At 43.8% G+C, this 17,269-nt stretch overlaps 2 protein-coding genes across 5 annotated transcripts in view; one reads left to right on the top strand and one right to left on the bottom strand.

Annotated features, from left to right (window-relative positions):
* Nucleotides 1-17,269, top strand: part of LOC138977039 (uncharacterized) — a 98,164-nt gene that overhangs the window by 53,338 nt on the left and 27,557 nt on the right. For all 4 annotated transcript variants that reach the window (XR_011459215.1, XR_011459216.1, XR_011459217.1 and 1 more), the window contains exons 4-10: nt 682-849; nt 3,386-3,721; nt 3,926-4,068; nt 4,923-5,159; nt 5,567-5,615; nt 7,288-7,449; nt 7,824-7,877. Coding sequence is in view for 1 of the 4 variants with exons in the window: in XM_070349942.1 (XP_070206043.1) it covers nt 682-849; nt 3,386-3,721; nt 3,926-4,068; nt 4,923-5,159; nt 5,567-5,615; nt 7,288-7,449; nt 7,824-7,877 (1,149 nt within the window). In the remaining 3 variants the exon portion in view is untranslated. The remainder of the gene's footprint in view (nt 1-681; nt 850-3,385; nt 3,722-3,925; nt 4,069-4,922; nt 5,160-5,566; nt 5,616-7,287; nt 7,450-7,823; nt 7,878-17,269) is intronic.
* Nucleotides 11,886-16,427, bottom strand: LOC138977412 (mitotic spindle assembly checkpoint protein MAD1-like). Its single transcript, XM_070350298.1, has 6 exons — nt 16,096-16,427; nt 15,749-15,891; nt 14,653-14,889; nt 14,189-14,237; nt 12,355-12,516; nt 11,886-11,980 (listed from the first exon to the last, which is right to left on the bottom strand). The coding sequence occupies exons 1-6, from the start codon at nt 16,423-16,425 to the stop codon at nt 11,912-11,914; spliced, it is 990 nt and encodes a 329-aa protein (XP_070206399.1). The 5' UTR covers nt 16,426-16,427; the 3' UTR covers nt 11,886-11,911.

A 17,269-nucleotide genomic window follows, 5' to 3' on the forward strand; every position in this document is an offset into this window, starting at 1 on the left:
TTTTTTCCCAAATGCCAAAAACATATTTTGAAGTTATTTTGCCCAAAAACAGACTTTTTTAATTTGTTTTAATTTTTGTTTTCTTTATTTTTTTTTCTTTCCCCAAATGCCAAAAAAAAGTCTAGGGTCGCGCGAAAAAATAGGGTCGGTCGGGATACCGTAAACAGACTGTTTTTATTTTTTTGCCTTATGCAGAGTGCGCACAATATGATGCCCTTTTTTTTTTTAAAATCACAAGGGCTTAGCAAACACTTCCAGTGACCAGCAAGCCATCGCTGGCGATTCCTGGCTCCGACGATTATATTTTCGGAAGAAAATGGTATCATATTTATTGCACACTGCATAGCAAACGCATCATAGTATTTGTTCGTCCCGATCGCAGCATACAGCTCTTACTCTTCCAGACCAGTGAAAATCCTGTTATTTCCGAAAAACATAATTGAAATAGGACTCATGACCAATAAGAGCATATGAAATTAGAGCAGAGGTTGTCTGAATTCAGCTGCTGCATACTGTACATTGCACACCATGATTTGAAAGTGAAATGGTCAGACAGGAAACTGACTGTGCTTGTGAATCCCCCACTGATTGTCGCAGGTGAGGGCTTTGAAGTCGTCCATTTGACACCAAAGCTTGTTGTGGGGAGGAAAGTAATGACAGGTGTCACGTGTGTTGTGACAGGTGAGCTGGCTGTCCATGTACCGCATGCTGGAGCAGGAGCACCGGGGGGAACTGCGGGCACAGTACACTCAACACCAGCGCATAATAAGTGATATGCAGCGCCATCTGGAAGGGAATCTAATCAACCAGCAAACTGCTATACGAGAGAAACTCCACACGCATCGTGAGGTAATGACGCCAACATGTAGGGAGAGTGCTGGTGCACATTGGCAGAAGACTTTTTTTTTTCAAGCTTTTTTCTCTCAGGTAAACTTACAAGTTAGCGTGTGTCCAAGTGGTGGACTGTGAAGTACTGCTAAAGTTCTTTTCTTGAACTTGAGTTTCTTTGTGGATACAGTTATCATTACAAAGAAATCTGCAGTTAAATCAGATATATTTTGATTATTGCGTTTGAGTAACATTAATGTTAAATGTTGAATTTTTATGTCTGATTTTACTTTTTATGTTGTTAAGCATCCTGAGACTGCTTTTGTCAATGGATATTACTATATAAGAATGTTCATTATTATTTAAGTTATTGCGACGTCACAGTGCACTAAGAGATTTATAGAGCAAATTGAGAAATTTTTTTGTGTTTTTTTTTGTTTGTTGTTGTCTTTACACCTGTTCCTTGTCCCGTTGTGCTCTCACACCGCCCCGTCCCTGCACTCACTGCTCCAACCACCTCTGAATTTCGTTCCGCTGCCAGACTTGTCGATTTTGCAGACGCTCCAGAGGGGGATGTCGGTTCGCTGTGGTAGGCTACCCTCGGAAGATGACACTGCACTTCTGCTGAGTCACTTCGACGGTGTTCAGTAGTGGGTCTGTTTCGAGCTAACGGACGCAGCCCACTACCTACTATGCCCCCTACAAACGACATTGACTTTAAGTCGCGGAGCCAGACTGAGTGAGCGTCCCCTCCAAAGAGCAGACCGCCACCACGTCCCTCCGTCGACCCCCCAGAACATCACACGTTGAAGACTGACAGCAGAACTACTATTCAGGGAAGGATCGAACAGGAACACTGAGACCAAGGTCACCATGAGAGCTCCGGGCATGAAGGGCCACAAGAGCAAGGACAATTTATATTTTCGATGATTAATGAGATGAGGATGATTATAATGATGATGCTTTGGATTTCCAATTTGGTTTTGAGACTACGTGACAGGGCAGCACTCTACGCTTACTGTCATAATATATCCTGGTGTCAACCAGGCCCGAGAACTGCTGCACCTGCGGTGTTGGTCAGGTATACAGAACCTGAGCACCCTCAAAGTCGCATTCGTTAAGTGAATGACACTCGGCTGTGTGATCCCAGCCTTCCCATAGGAACCATAGCACTTCCACTCTGGGTAGGAGCCGACCGTAGCCCGAAAAACCCACATGACCCTGATGGGATTCGAATCCACGACCTCCCGGCCCGCAGCCCAATGCGCTAACCACTGCGCTACGGGGGCCGGTCAAATCGAGAAAATTAATTATTGAACGAAGCGCAAAGCGCTGAGTTCAATAATTATTTTCAAGATTTGCTCTATAAATCTCTTAGCGCACTGTGATTGTTTCAATAACGATATTGTCAGTAACGACAATAGATTAGAACGTTTGAAAGGGCACATTTTTCTGCCAGCGTTTGGATAAATTGTGGACAGGTCGAGTTAGATCTACTTTTGTGTGTGTGTCGGCTTTGCACATGTCGGGGGTATTGACGGTTTCATCGCCGACCCTGCATTTTATGATTTGATTACCCTCTGTGCCGTTTTATCGATTTGCAACTAACAGTATGAGTTACAGTTGTGCGAAATGTACCCGTTAGCATACAGTTTCACTTTAAGTATTAATTATTGGTATAAAAAACAACATGTACCGAAATGTTCTAATATGCTCCCCCAAAAAATGAACGACCCCCAAGCAACTGAGTGGCGTCCCCTGATGTCATACGACTCAAAGTGACTAGTTGGTTCCCTCATTCGCAAAAAAATAAAGTTGGCATGTTATTTCTTGCAATGTACCTGCATTCATCTGGGAGGTTGGTGCTATAATTACATGGTAAGAATGTTTTGAAGCCTTCGCGTGTTATGTTTACATCGTAGTTATCTTGAAATATGCGAAACCCGTTCATTTCAGTCCTGAACTGATGGTGTCGTCTGCTACATATACGAGTAGAACAGTCTATTGAATCAGTCGACTTCCAAATGCTGCTCCTCGTCCAGCTCGAAATCTGTCAGATAAAACCCTTCTGCTTTTAGCCGCGGGAAATTTTAGGGTCAAGCATCATTGTTTGGTAATATGGAGACGATAAGCTACATGCCACTAACACAGCGGCTGAGAAGAATCTTCGCAAGTCGAAAGAAGAGGCACATATTCACTGTGGCACAGGCGCATGAAATCTGTCAGAAAAAAACCACTTCTGCTTTTAGCCGCGGGAAATTTAGGGTAAAGCATCATTTGGTAATGTGGAGATGATAAGCTACATGTCACTAACACGGAGGATGAGAAGAATCTTCTCAAATCAAAAGAAGGGGCACAGCCTCGCTTTGGAATAGGGCGGAAGAATATGCTCTCTGGAAAAGTTAGCGCTAACAGTTTTAAGCGCATTGCCATTAACCAATCAACTGTTTCACATCAGTCATGTGACACCAGTACTTACTGACAATTATTATTATTATTACTTCGTCAGTAGGTGTTCAATGTTCATTGTCAGCAACTATGAAAGACTGTATTACAGGCTCTTATGGACAAGTCTCCAGGGGGCGGGTTGAGAGAGTCGCACAAAAGTAGTGCATACAGCAGCAGGAACGCTCACACTGACGCAGAGGCACCGCAGCGTTACGCCCAGCACTCTTCTCACTTTGAACAAGATGAAGGGGCGAGTCAGCAGTACGTCAGCAGACTACCCTCTCATTTCGAGAGTTCCACACGTTCTGCACAAGAAGGATCAAGGCAGAGATCATCCAGGGACAGTCACAGATCCAGGGCTGAAAGTGGTGGAGAGAAGCAGCTGCGGGGAGGTGTTTACAGCAGCCCTATGCCCTTAGGCAAGACCAGGCTGTCCCAAAGAGAGGTAAGGACTTCAGACTTCAATGAACACTACCGGCAATTTTTCTCACAAGATAATGTTTGCAGGGTGACATTTGTTTTGACAAAGAGTGGTGTAAACAATGCCAACACTTGTATGAAGCTTGAGCTATTTTGCAGACGTGCTTAAAATCTTGCAAGTTCTATTTGTGACTGTGGAATTATTTTGGTGTGTTGTTACTGTGTACAGGTGTCAGATGAGGATGGTGAGAGCAGGCAGAGAGATGGGGAGTCGGACAGGGCCAGGTGGTCACAGACCTCCCTGCACTTACACACTGACCACACTGCAACCAGCTCCCAATCACCTTTACAGGACCAGGTCTTGTCGCCCAGGTCGGTCAATGGCAAATTATTCTATTTTTGTGTATCTACATTTCCTTCTCCTTGTTTATCTATATATATATACGACTAGTGTCTGTCTGTCTGTCTGTTCGCGATGCACGGCCAAAGTTCTCGGTGAATCTTTTTCAAATTTGGACACCGTATTCAGCTACACCCCGGACACAACCTCATCGATGAGATATTTCAACATGTGCTCTCAGCGCACAGCGCTGTGCGCGCTGAACCGATTTTTTGTTGTTGTTGTTGTTGTCGGGATCCACTACCAGTAACTCTTCCTTATCTTCTCCAGTGTTTTCAGCCGCGATTATCTCCCTTCCACCGTGTGGCGTCAATCCATATTCCCGTTACTACGTTACTATTTTTAGAAGGTCACTGCACGTTACTATTTTTAGAAGGTCTCCAGTGTTTTGCGCGTTTATCTCCTTTCCTTTCCCAGCCTGGTATTCGGCTCTACTTCTTCCCGGCGAAGCGGGTAATCATCTAGTGAATTATATTTAGCCTACCACAAACACACACCCAGCCCCCCTAATTTATAAACATGCTAAGGAATTGTTTGGGTCTGGGTCCGTGTATGACTGTTAACAGGATTGTTTATATTCAGTCAGTATTATTCAGCCTGACGATAAACATACTTCTTAAATATTCAAGTAATAGAATCCTGAAAATAAAGCATGTGGAAGAATAGAATATTGTGAGGGGTAAGTTATGGTAGTGCAGTACAAATGCAGAATAAATGTGCAGTTACGTGTATTTGTTATTCACTAACAGCAACTTGTGTCTTGACTGTGACGAACAATCCATTGTGTCCTTTTAAAATGACTGATAAAGTGAGTGTGTTTGGGCAGGACGAGACTGAGCCTGCGTGAGAAGCATGCCAAGCACATGGCGGACCTGCGAGCGTACTATGAGGCGGAGGTCCAGGATCTTCGCCACAAGCTGGGCACCATGACCGGGGACCCCCTGATGTCATTCTCTGTGCCTGGAGGCAGAGAGACGGCCAGAGAACGCATCCTGCAAGAGGAGATCCACGGTCTGCGACAACAGCTGAGGGAACTGCAGGATTCCCTGGATGATGCTCACATGTTTGTCTTCTCCCTTGCTGTCTTGTATTCATGCTACAGTTACAGTCCCTTTCTTCATCTTTAACGTTTTCTGTGTTTTTTCCCCTTTTTGGAGGGGGGGGAAGGGATACTCTCGTTTGCCTTGGTGCTGCTGGCATGTTAATATTGTTTCATTCTTTCTTTTATTGTGCAATATTTGGCGAACTTCAATGGTGCAGAAACTATTCTGGAAGGTACTTTTCAAGCATGAGTGCTAACATGCTTCCCCAGTCAAAAAAATTGCATTGATGTAATGACACAGCTAAATGAATAATGTACAGTCTTAATAGTTTGCCACTGTCTTTGTCTGCTGTTCCTTTGTACTCTTTGTGGACAGGGAGACTTCCATTGCCTTGCTTAATGTTTGTATGTTGTTGTTTGTTTTTCAGACACAACCGAGAGTTAGAACAGAAGTTGCAAGGGTTGGAAATCAGAGCTGTGAGTACAAGATCTATTAGGCCTACAAGATAATTATTTGTTAACCTATGGTTGCTCAGTGATAAAAGCATTGTTGCATACATCAATTCTTCTTTTTCTGCCTTCCTGAGCTTTTTATTCTCAGGGTCACCATATGGTGAGAGGTTTGTGTGCCACACAGCTTTTTATCCTAGCGCATGGGCAGCGGTACACCTTTTATTTATTTATTAAGGAGATTTCTATTGCGCATAACTAAAAGCACAATGCGCTTTTCCAGGGTATGCAGGCTAGATATCTGTCCCAAGACTTTCACTGGAAACTCCGGATATTTAACGCATTTTTCATTCATTTGTACACGAGGATGGTATGATTTCCATCCGCTTAGAGTCTGCATCAAACATTAGTCTGGGAAATACAGAAGAAGAAAAATGGCGGAGCCGGGCCTTGAACCCACCGACCCACCGAAAGTGACAAACTTGGTACAAAGCCAGTGCGCTACCAATTGACTGGCGGCCCCAGCCCAACTCAAATAGTTTTAAGAGCATCATGGTGTCTTTGTGGATTATTATTGGAAATCCTCATGTTGAGCAGTCGTTTAGCTTTGCAGCTCATGAAGTCATTGAAAATCCTGTATGTTTACAGGATAAATCTTACTACATCTTGACTGTTCTGATGGATAGGGTTTAAAGGCACACACCCCCCTCACAGAAGGTTTACAGAATGATGACATCTTGTCACTAAAACAGCTAACTAACCTGATGGAACACCCTCACAATAGCATTCAACAACATTAAATGACACAGATCACATGAATGGCTATTTAGCAGGCATAAACCACACACCAATTCTCATGGTTTATTCACCCCTGCGCCATCGGGGCCCCGTGTGATCCACTTTATTCATACATGACTTATTGAGTTGTCTGCGGTTTCAAAGCGACTCTAGATCTGTAGTAGCATGTTTTTGTGTACGTACCTCTGAACCTAAAATACAACAAATGACTGATAGTGACACAAACCAAGTGGCGGTCGACTCAAAGAAATTGTAGGAATGTGTTGAAACACCGTCTGCTTGGGCTATGGTAAGATGCAGCTCATGTGATGTGATAAAAGCCCTGTTGTGGCAGTACATTTTCTTTTTTTATGCACACAGTACTCAATCTACCAGGCACAGCAACTAACAGTATCAAATGTTCAAAATCTCAAGTCAACTAGCATTACAAAAAGGGGACAGTTGCATGGTTTTTGGTAGCATGAAAAGAGCTGCATCTTACACATACCAGTCAACTCATTCACCCAACTCGCTTGACCTATCCGGGCTCCCTACTTTCAGACTTTCAAAACTTGGAATTGTACTGACTTTGTCTTGATGATAAAAAGAATTCTTTTGTGTTTTAACAATGTTGGTCTCACAAACTGTCTCACATACTGTCAATTCATTCTCTAGATTTTAAAGTTAGATCTAGCGCCATAACAGGGCATCCGGATGGTAGCTATATGACAATGCGAAATAAATTCTTTGAAAAATGCTCTCTCTCTATGGAGAGCACCTAGGGTGTTCCCTGGCGGCAAGCGTTCAAACTAAAGCGTGTTTGTACTGTAGGTAACAGCCTGGCGGTGTGTGTGATCAAAAACTAAGGTTTAAAGGAGTGGGCCTTTAATTTTTGTTTTAATGCTACCTGTTATTATGGCAGGCTGACTATGCGGAGCGCTATGAGGAGTCGCAACAGAACGTGCTGAAGCTGAAGAACCGTCTGGAAGAACTGCACTCCTACGCCAAGGACAGAGAGTCAGTGCTGGAGCAAGTTCAGTCTAGTGAACGCAGACAGGCTGCAGCTCTGCAGGAAATGTACAAGGTGATGAGCTTGCTGTTCATCATCATCATGATAGTGATGAGGATGAGGAATGCACGTCAGTGACAGAATCCAAGCATCTGAAAACAGTTGATTTGCCAGTGACCAGACTTACCTTGAACATGACAACCTCCCTTCTGCCCCCCCCCCCCCCCCTCCCCCTCCCCCACTGTAACAAAAATCAGACTGGATTAGGAGCTGCCTGAGAGCTTTTGTTCATAAAATATCACAAGATGATTGTAGAGTCCATTTTATTCATGTCAAAACAATTAAATGAACTGGTTAATTTCAGTAGAGAACATGTTGAAATAGTTATTGAAAGAAGATTGTGACAGCTTCATGTGTTGATGATGACTTATGTATGATATGTGTTGCAGGCCCAAGAGGAGCAAGGAGAAGCTGCTAGAAGAGACAAGACGGCGTTGAAAAGAGTGAGTTCTGTGTAAACAACTTGAACTAACAGTTGCCTTGTGCTACCCTGCCTAAAATCATATTGCTTGCCATGATTTTGTTTACGTAATTATTTGTTAATCCACTGTTTACAGCAGGTATTTCACAGAGTTGTGAAGTTATACTGGCTTGTTTTAAATTCTGTTATCCAAGTGTCATTTGTGAATGTGTGTTCAGTGGTACCTGTGATAAAAGGACACCCTTGGGACTAGCCAAAAGTGACCCTATATTGCATGTGGCCTGTCATGACTGTCACGTTTCACTATATCACATAAGGTGATTATGAAACGGTTAGTTACTTCTAACTAACTAACCACACCACGATCCACTCTCGCAGTCATACAATTAAATAGAAACAACAAAAGTATAAGTTCCAGACGCCTGTTTATGTAATAACTCGCCACCTCCCTCGAGACTTCACTCAAAATATGTTCTTTTCAAAACGTAAACACCATGTGTCACTGACAAAAAATGCCAGTTAAAGTATAGAAAATTATAGTAACACGCTGATCCCGTGTAAAGTTAGGAAAATATAGCTGATCTGCCTAAAAGTGCTAATTTATGCAGGTGTCACACACCCCACGTTGTCACCGCTCGAATGTAATCATAAATAGAAAAGATGACAACGGTGGTAAACAGGGTGCAAAGACATGGTGCACTTAGCTTTTTCTTCTGCCACTGAGTGGACGGCCTGTAATTAGTCTTTAGTCTCCACAACTGCTCCGTCGAATGAAGTGCTGGTTAGCGTGGTGACGAAGCAGGGAACAGTGGAGATATCAGGCGCCTCACTCAGTCGCTGGTTAGCCGGTTAACTGGTTACAATACCCCGCGGACGATCCGGTTACAGCATCCCGCAGATTAACAGCGTCCCGCAGATAGGCAGCAGACAACAGCCAGCAACAGTAGCAGGTAGAAATGAAGAAAGGCTGCAACAAAAAGCCTCGGTGCACTAGACATGTCATGCTACCCCTCACACCCCACCTTTAAACATGTCACCCTGACATATTTCATCGAGCACGTGGGCCTGCACAAACGGACTTTTACAACAACAAATCAGCTATTCCCCTTCCTTCTCTCCATATCTGCAAAAACCATATACAGATTAGTATTTTAGCGTCACAAAGAGCAAATTATGCGCTAACCTGGAGAGAACAACAGAGAGTATTTCATTCCACAAACACAGACTCGTCAACAGCGTTAAATAATGATTTATTACCTCAAAAGCCTATGTAGGTAGCTCTCTCATTGAAGCGAAAACTGCTTCCTCCTTTGAATGGCACCTGTTCGTCAACAGCGATACCCCATTCACCCTCTTGCTGAATACTTTATGCGGTGAAAATGGCTTCCCGCACAGCGAAGAGAATTTGACGACCCGTCAACGTCAGACCGCATGTGAACGGAGAGAAAGTGGTCTCAAACTGAAGTTTCCTGAAGCCCTCCTGTACATATGCAGAGCGGCGCGTTGAATATCAATGCAGAAATCAAAGCGATGAAATCCATCAAACTAGCAGGAAATATATGACACCGACCGTTCTCCCCAGCGCTGAGTTTTCGAGTGTCCAGTTAACATGTCTCAGACAGACAACCTTGACGAAATCACGTGACTAACCCTGTCACATACCCCAGTTCAGCTATCGACAATTCTGCCTCGACAGCAGAAATCACCCCCGTGAAATCCGTGCAACACAAAATACCCGTGTTCGTTTTGCGCTGTCAGCAAAACCCACAACCGTTGACAGAAAGCACAGGCGCTTTCTATCGCAATTGACCAAGAGAAGGCACCCCACCGAGTGACACTTTCTTGATCCATGTCACTAGATCGTGACAATGACAGGTACATTTTGGTAAAGATAATAAACAAAGGGACAGCCGAAGGTGTCCTTTCATGGAAGATGTCCTCTCATCAGAGGGGCCTCGCATCGCAGGTACCGCTGTATATGCATTTTTATTTTTATGTAATTGTTGAGGATGCTTTGATAAAAAGTTACACCGCAGTTAGAATGGACATTCTAACTGCGGTGTAACTTTTTATCAAAGCATCCTCAACAATTACATAAAAATAAAAATGCATATACAGCGGTACCTGCGATGCGAGGCCCCTCTGATGAGAGGACATCTTCCATGAAAGGACACCTTCGGCTGTCCCTTTGTTTATTATCTTTACCAAAATGTACCTGTCATTGTCACGATCTAGTGACATGGATCAAGAAAGTGTCACTCGGTGGGGTGCCTTCTCTTGGTCAATTGCGATAGAAAGCGCCTGTGCTTTCTGTCAACGGTTGTGGGTTTTGCTGACAGCGCAAAACGAACACGGGTATTTTGTGTTGCACGGATTTCACGGGGGTGATTTCTGCTGTCGAGGCAGAATTGTCGATAGCTGAACTTGGGAAGTGACAGGGTTAGTCACGTGATTTTCGTCAAGGTTGTCTGTCTGAGACATGTAAACTGGACACTCGAAAACTCAGCGCTGGGGAGAACGGTCGGTGTCTTATATTTCCTGCTAGTTTGATGGATTTCATCGCTTTGAGTTCTGCATTGATATTCAACGCGCCGCTCTGCATATGTACAGGAGGGCTTCAGGAAACTTCAGTTTGAGACCACTTTCTCTCCGTTCACATGCGGTCTGACGTTGACGGGTCGTCAAATTCTCTTCGCTGTGCGGGAAGGTATTTTCACCGCATAAAGTATTCAGCAAGAGGGTGAATGGGGTATCGCTGTTGACGAACAGGTGCCATTCAAAGGAGGAAGCAGTTTTCGCTTCAATGAGAGAGCTACCTACATAGGCTTTTGAGGTAATAAATCATTATTTAACGCTGTTGACGAGTCTGTGTTTGTGGAATGAAATACTCTCTGTTGTTCTTTCCAGGTTAGCGCATAATTTGCTCTTTGTGACGCTAAAATACTAATCTGTATATGGTTTTTGCAGATATGGAGAGAAGGAAGGGAAATAGCTGATTTGTTGTTGTAAAAGTCCGTTTGTGCAGGCCCACGTGCTCGATGAAATATGTCAGGGTGACATGTTTAAAGGTGGGGTGTGAGGGGTAGCATGACATGTCTAGTGCACCGAGGCTTTTTGTTGCAGCCTTTCTTCATTTCTACCTGCTACTGTTGCTGGCTGTTTTCTGCTGCCTATCTGCGGGACGCTGTTAATCTGCGGGATGCTGTAACCGGATCGTCCGCGGGGTGTTGTAACCAGTTAACCGGCTAACCAGCGACTGAGTGAGGCGCCTGATGTCTCCACTGTTCCCTGCTTCGTCACCACGCTAACCAGCACTTCATTCGACGGAGCAGTTGTGGAGACTAAAGACTAATTACAGGCCGTCCACTCAGTGGCAGAAGAAAAAGCTAAGTGCACCATGTCTTTGCACCCTGTTTACCACCGTTGTCATCTTTTCTATTTATGATTACATTCGAGCGGTGACAACGTGGGGTGTGTGACACCTGCATAAGTTAGCACTTTTAGGCAGATCAGCTATATTTTCCTAACTTTACACGGGATCAGCGTGTTACTATAATTTTCTATATTCTAACTGGCATTTTGTCAGTGACCACTGTTTTTACGTTTTGAACGTAAAAGAACATATTTTGGAGTGAAGTCTCGAGGGAGGTGGCGAGTTATTACATAAACAGGCGTCTGAAACTTATACTTTTGTTGTTTCTATTTAATTGTATGACTGCGAGAGTGGATCGTGGTGTGGTTAGTTAGTTAGAAGTAACTAACCGTTTCATAATCACCTTATGTGATATAGTGAAACGTGACAGTCATGACAGGCCACATGCAATATAGGGTCACTTTTGGCTAGTCCCAAGGGTGTCCTTTTATCACAGGTACCACTGAACACACATTCACAAATGACACTTGGATAACAGAATTTAAAACAAGCCAGTATAACTTCACAACTCTGTGAAATACCTGCTGTAAACAGTGGATTAACAAATAATTACGTAAACAAAATCATGGCAAGCAATATGATTTTAGGCAGGGTAGCACAAGGCAACTGTTAGTTCAAGTTGTTTACACAGAACTCACTCTTTTCAACGCCGTCTTGTCTCTTCTAGCAGCTTCTCCTTGCTCCTCTTGGGCCTGCAACACATATCATACATAAGTCATCATCAACACATGAAGCTGTCACAATCTTCTTTCAATAACTATTTCAACATGTTCTCTACTGAAATTAACCAGTTCATTTAATTGTTTTGACATGAATAAAATGGACTCTACAATCATCTTGTGATATTTTATGAACAAAAGCTCTCAGGCAGCTCCTAATCCAGTCTGATTTTTGTTACAGTGGGGGAGGGGGAGGGGGGGGGGGGGGGGCAGAAGGGAGGTTGTCATGTTCAAGGTAAGTCTGGTCACTGGCAAATCAACTGTTTTCAGATGCTTGGATTCTGTCACTGACGTGCATTCCTCATCCTCATCACTATCATGATGATGATGAACAGCAAGCTCATCACCTTGTACATTTCCTGCAGAGCTGCAGCCTGTCTGCGTTCACTAGACTGAACTTGCTCCAGCACTGACTCTCTGTCCTTGGCGTAGGAGTGCAGTTCTTCCAGACGGTTCTTCAGCTTCAGCACGTTCTGTTGCGACTCCTCATAGCGCTCCGCATAGTCAGCCTGCCATAATAACAGGTAGCATTAAAACAAAAATTAAAGGCCCACTCCTTTAAACCTTAGTTTTTGATCACACACACCGCCAGGCTGTTACCTACAGTACAAACACGCTTTAGTTTGAACGCTTGCCGCCAGGGAACACCCTAGGTGCTCTCCATAGAGAGAGAGCATTTTTCAAAGAATTTATTTCGCATTGTCATATAGCTACCATCCGGATGCCCTGTTATGGCGCTAGATCTAACTTTAAAATCTAGAGAATGAATTGACAGTATGTGAGACAGTTTGTGAGACCAACATTGTTAAAACACAAAAGAATTCTTTTTATCATCAAGACAAAGTCAGTACAATTCCAAGTTTTGAAAGTCTGAAAGTAGGGAGCCCGGATAGGTCAAGCGAGTTGGGTGAATGAGTTGACTGGTATGTGTAAGATGCAGCTCTTTTCATGCTACCAAAAACCATGCAACTGTCCCCTTTTTGTAATGCTAGTTGACTTGAGATTTTGAACATTTGATACTGTTAGTTGCTGTGCCTGGTAGATTGAGTACTGTGTGCATAAAAAAAGAAAATGTACTGCCACAACAGGGCTTTTATCACATCACATGAGCTGCATCTTACCATAGCCCAAGCAGACGGTGTTTCAACACATTCCTACAATTTCTTTGAGTCGACCGCCACTTGGTTTGTGTCACTATCAGTCATTTGTTGTATTTTAGGTTCAGAGGTACGTACACAAAAACATGCTACTACAGATCTAGAGTCGCTTTGAAACCGCAGACAACTCAATAAGTCATGTATGAATAAAGTGGATCACACGGGGCCCCGATGGCGCAGGGGTGAATAAACCATGAGAATTGGTGTGTGGTTTATGCCTGCTAAATAGCCATTCATGTGATCTGTGTCATTTAATGTTGTTGAATGCTATTGTGAGGGTGTTCCATCAGGTTAGTTAGCTGTTTTAGTGACAAGATGTCATCATTCTGTAAACCTTCTGTGAGGGGGGTGTGTGCCTTTAAACCCTATCCATCAGAACAGTCAAGATGTAGTAAGATTTATCCTGTAAACATACAGGATTTTCAATGACTTCATGAGCTGCAAAGCTAAACGACTGCTCAACATGAGGATTTCCAATAATAATCCACAAAGACACCATGATGCTCTTAAAACTATTTGAGTTGGGCTGGGGCCGCCAGTCAATTGGTAGCGCACTGGCTTTGTACCAAGTTTGTCACTTTCGGTGGGTCGGTGGGTTCAAGGCCCGGCTCCGCCATTTTTCTTCTTCTGTATTTCCCAGACTAATGTTTGATGCAGACTCTAAGCGGATGGAAATCATACCATCCTCGTGTACAAATGAATGAAAAATGCGTTAAATATCCGGAGTTTCCAGTGAAAGTCTTGGGACAGATATCTAGCCTGCATACCCTGGAAAAGCGCATTGTGCTTTTAGTTATGCGCAATAGAAATCTCCTTAATAAATAAATAAAAGGTGTACCGCTGCCCATGCGCTAGGATAAAAAGCTGTGTGGCACACAAACCTCTCACCATATGGTGACCCTGAGAATAAAAAGCTCAGGAAGGCAGAAAAAGAAGAATTGATGTATGCAACAATGCTTTTATCACTGAGCAACCATAGCTTAACAAATAATTATCTTGTAGGCCTAATAGATCTTGTACTCACAGCTCTGATTTCCAACCCTTGCAACTTCTGTTCTAACTCTCGGTTGTGTCTGAAAAACAAACAACAACATACAAACATTAAGCAAGGCAATGGAAGTCTCCCTGTCCACAAAGAGTACAAAGGAACAGCAGACAAAGACAGTGGCAAACTATTAAGACTGTACATTATTCATTTAGCTGTGTCATTACATCAATGCAATTTTTTTGACTGGGGAAGCATGTTAGCACTCATGCTTGAAAAGTACCTTCCAGAATAGTTTCTGCACCATTGAAGTTCGCCAAATATTGCACAATAAAAGAAAGAATGAAACAATATTAACATGCCAGCAGCACCAAGGCAAACGAGAGTATCCCTTCCCCCCCTCCCCCCCCTCCAAAAAGGGGAAAAAACACAGAAAACGTTAAAGATGAAGAAAGGGACTGTAACTGTAGCATGAATACAAGACAGCAAGGGAGAAGACAAACATGTGAGCATCATCCAGGGAATCCTGCAGTTCCCTCAGCTGTTGTCGCAGACCGTGGATCTCCTCTTGCAGGATGCGTTCTCTGGCCGTCTCTCTGCCTCCAGGCACAGAGAATGACATCAGGGGGTCCCCGGTCATGGTGCCCAGCTTGTGGCGAAGATCCTGGACCTCCGCCTCATAGTACGCTCGCAGGTCCGCCATGTGCTTGGCATGCTTCTCACGCAGGCTCAGTCTCGTCCTGCCCAAACACACTCACTTTATCAGTCATTTTAAAAGGACACAATGGATTGTTCGTCACAGTCAAGACACAAGTTGCTGTTAGTGAATAACAAATACACGTAACTGCACATTTATTCTGCATTTGTACTGCACTACCATAACTTCCCCCTCACAATATTCTATTCTTCCACATGCTTTATTTTCAGGATTCTATTACTTGAATATTTAAGAAGTATGTTTATCGTCAGGCTGAATAATACTGACTGAATATAAACAATCCTGTTAACAGTCATACACGGACCCAGACCCAAACAATTCCTTAGCATGTTTATAAATTAGGGGGGCTGGGTGTGTGTTTGTGGTAGGCTAAATATAATTCACTAGATGATTACCCGCTTCGCCGGGAAGAAGTAGAGCCGAATACCAGGCTGGGAAAGGAAAGGAGATAAACGCGCAAAACACTGGAGACCTTCTAAAAATAGTAACGTGCAGTGACCTTCTAAAAATAGTAACGTAGTAACGGGAATATGGATTGACGCCACACGGTGGAAGGGAGATAATCGCGGCTGAAAACACTGGAGAAGATAAGGAAGAGTTACTGGTAGTGGATCCCGACAACAACAACAACAAAAAATCGGTTCAGCGCGCACAGCGCTGTGCGCTGAGAGCACATGTTGAAATATCTCATCGATGAGGTTGTGTCCGGGGTGTAGCTGAATACGGTGTCCAAATTTGAAAAAGATTCACCGAGAACTTTGGCCGTGCATCGCGAACAGACAGACAGACAGACAGACAGACACTAGTCGTATATATATATAGATAAACAAGGAGAAGGAAATGTAGATACACAAAAATAGAATAATTTGCCATTGACCGACCTGGGCGACAAGACCTGGTCCTGTAAAGGTGATTGGGAGCTGGTTGCAGTGTGGTCAGTGTGTAAGTGCAGGGAGGTCTGTGACCACCTGGCCCTGTCCGACTCCCCATCTCTCTGCCTGCTCTCACCATCCTCATCTGACACCTGTACACAGTAACAACACACCAAAATAATTCCACAGTCACAAATAGAACTTGCAAGATTTTAAGCACGTCTGCAAAATAGCTCAAGCTTCATACAAGTGTTGGCATTGTTTACACCACTCTTTGTCAAAACAAATGTCACCCTGCAAACATTATCTTGTGAGAAAAATTGCCGGTAGTGTTCATTGAAGTCTGAAGTCCTTACCTCTCTTTGGGACAGCCTGGTCTTGCCTAAGGGCATAGGGCTGCTGTAAACACCTCCCCGCAGCTGCTTCTCTCCACCACTTTCAGCCCTGGATCTGTGACTGTCCCTGGATGATCTCTGCCTTGATCCTTCTTGTGCAGAACGTGTGGAACTCTCGAAATGAGAGGGTAGTCTGCTGACGTACTGCTGACTCGCCCCTTCATCTTGTTCAAAGTGAGAAGAGTGCTGGGCGTAACGCTGCGGTGCCTCTGCGTCAGTGTGAGCGTTCCTGCTGCTGTACGCACTACTTTTGTGCGACTCTCTCAACCCGCCCCCTGGAGACTTGTCCATAAGAGCCTGTAATACAGTCTTTCATAGTTGCTGACAATGAACATTGAACACCTACTGACGAAGTAATAATAATAATAATTGTCAGTAAGTACTGGTGTCACATGACTGATGTGAAACAGTTGATTGGCTAATGGCAATGCGCTTAAAACTGTTAGCGCTAGAGAGCGTATTCTTCCGCCCTTTTCCAAAGCGAGGCTGTGCCCCTTCTTTTCATTTAAGAAGATTCTTCTCATCCTCCGTGTTAGTGACATGTAGCTTATCACATTACCAAATGATGCTAGACCCTAAATTTCCCGCGGCTAAAAGCAGAAGTGTTTTTTTTTCTGACAGACTTCATGCGCCTGTGCCACAGTGAATATGTGCCTCTTTTTTCGACTTCCGAACATTCTTCTCAGCCGCTGTGGTAGTGTCATGTAGCTTATCGTCTCCATATCACCAAACAATGATGCTTGACCTTAAAATTTCCCGCGGCTAAAAACAGAAGATTTTTGTCTGACATATTTCGAGCTGGACAAAGCAGCATTTGGAAGTCGACTGATTCAATAGACTGTCCTACTTGTATATGTAGCAGACGACACCATCAGTTCAGGACTGAAATGAACGGGTTTCGCATATTTCAAGATAACTACGATGTAAACATAACACGCGAAGGCTTCAAAACATTCTTACCATGTAATTATAGCACCAACCTCCCAGATGAATGCAGGTACATTGCAAGAAATAACATGCCAACTTTATTTTTTTGCGAATGAGGGAACCAACTAGTCACTTTGAGTCGTATGACATCAGGGACGCCACTCAGTTGCTTGGGGGTCGTTCATTTTTTGGGGGGAGCATATTAGAA

The sequence above is a fragment of the Littorina saxatilis genome, linkage group LG9, assembly GCF_037325665.1.
Source record: "Littorina saxatilis isolate snail1 linkage group LG9, US_GU_Lsax_2.0, whole genome shotgun sequence".
Lineage (NCBI taxonomy): Eukaryota > Metazoa > Mollusca > Gastropoda > Littorinimorpha > Littorinidae > Littorina > Littorina saxatilis.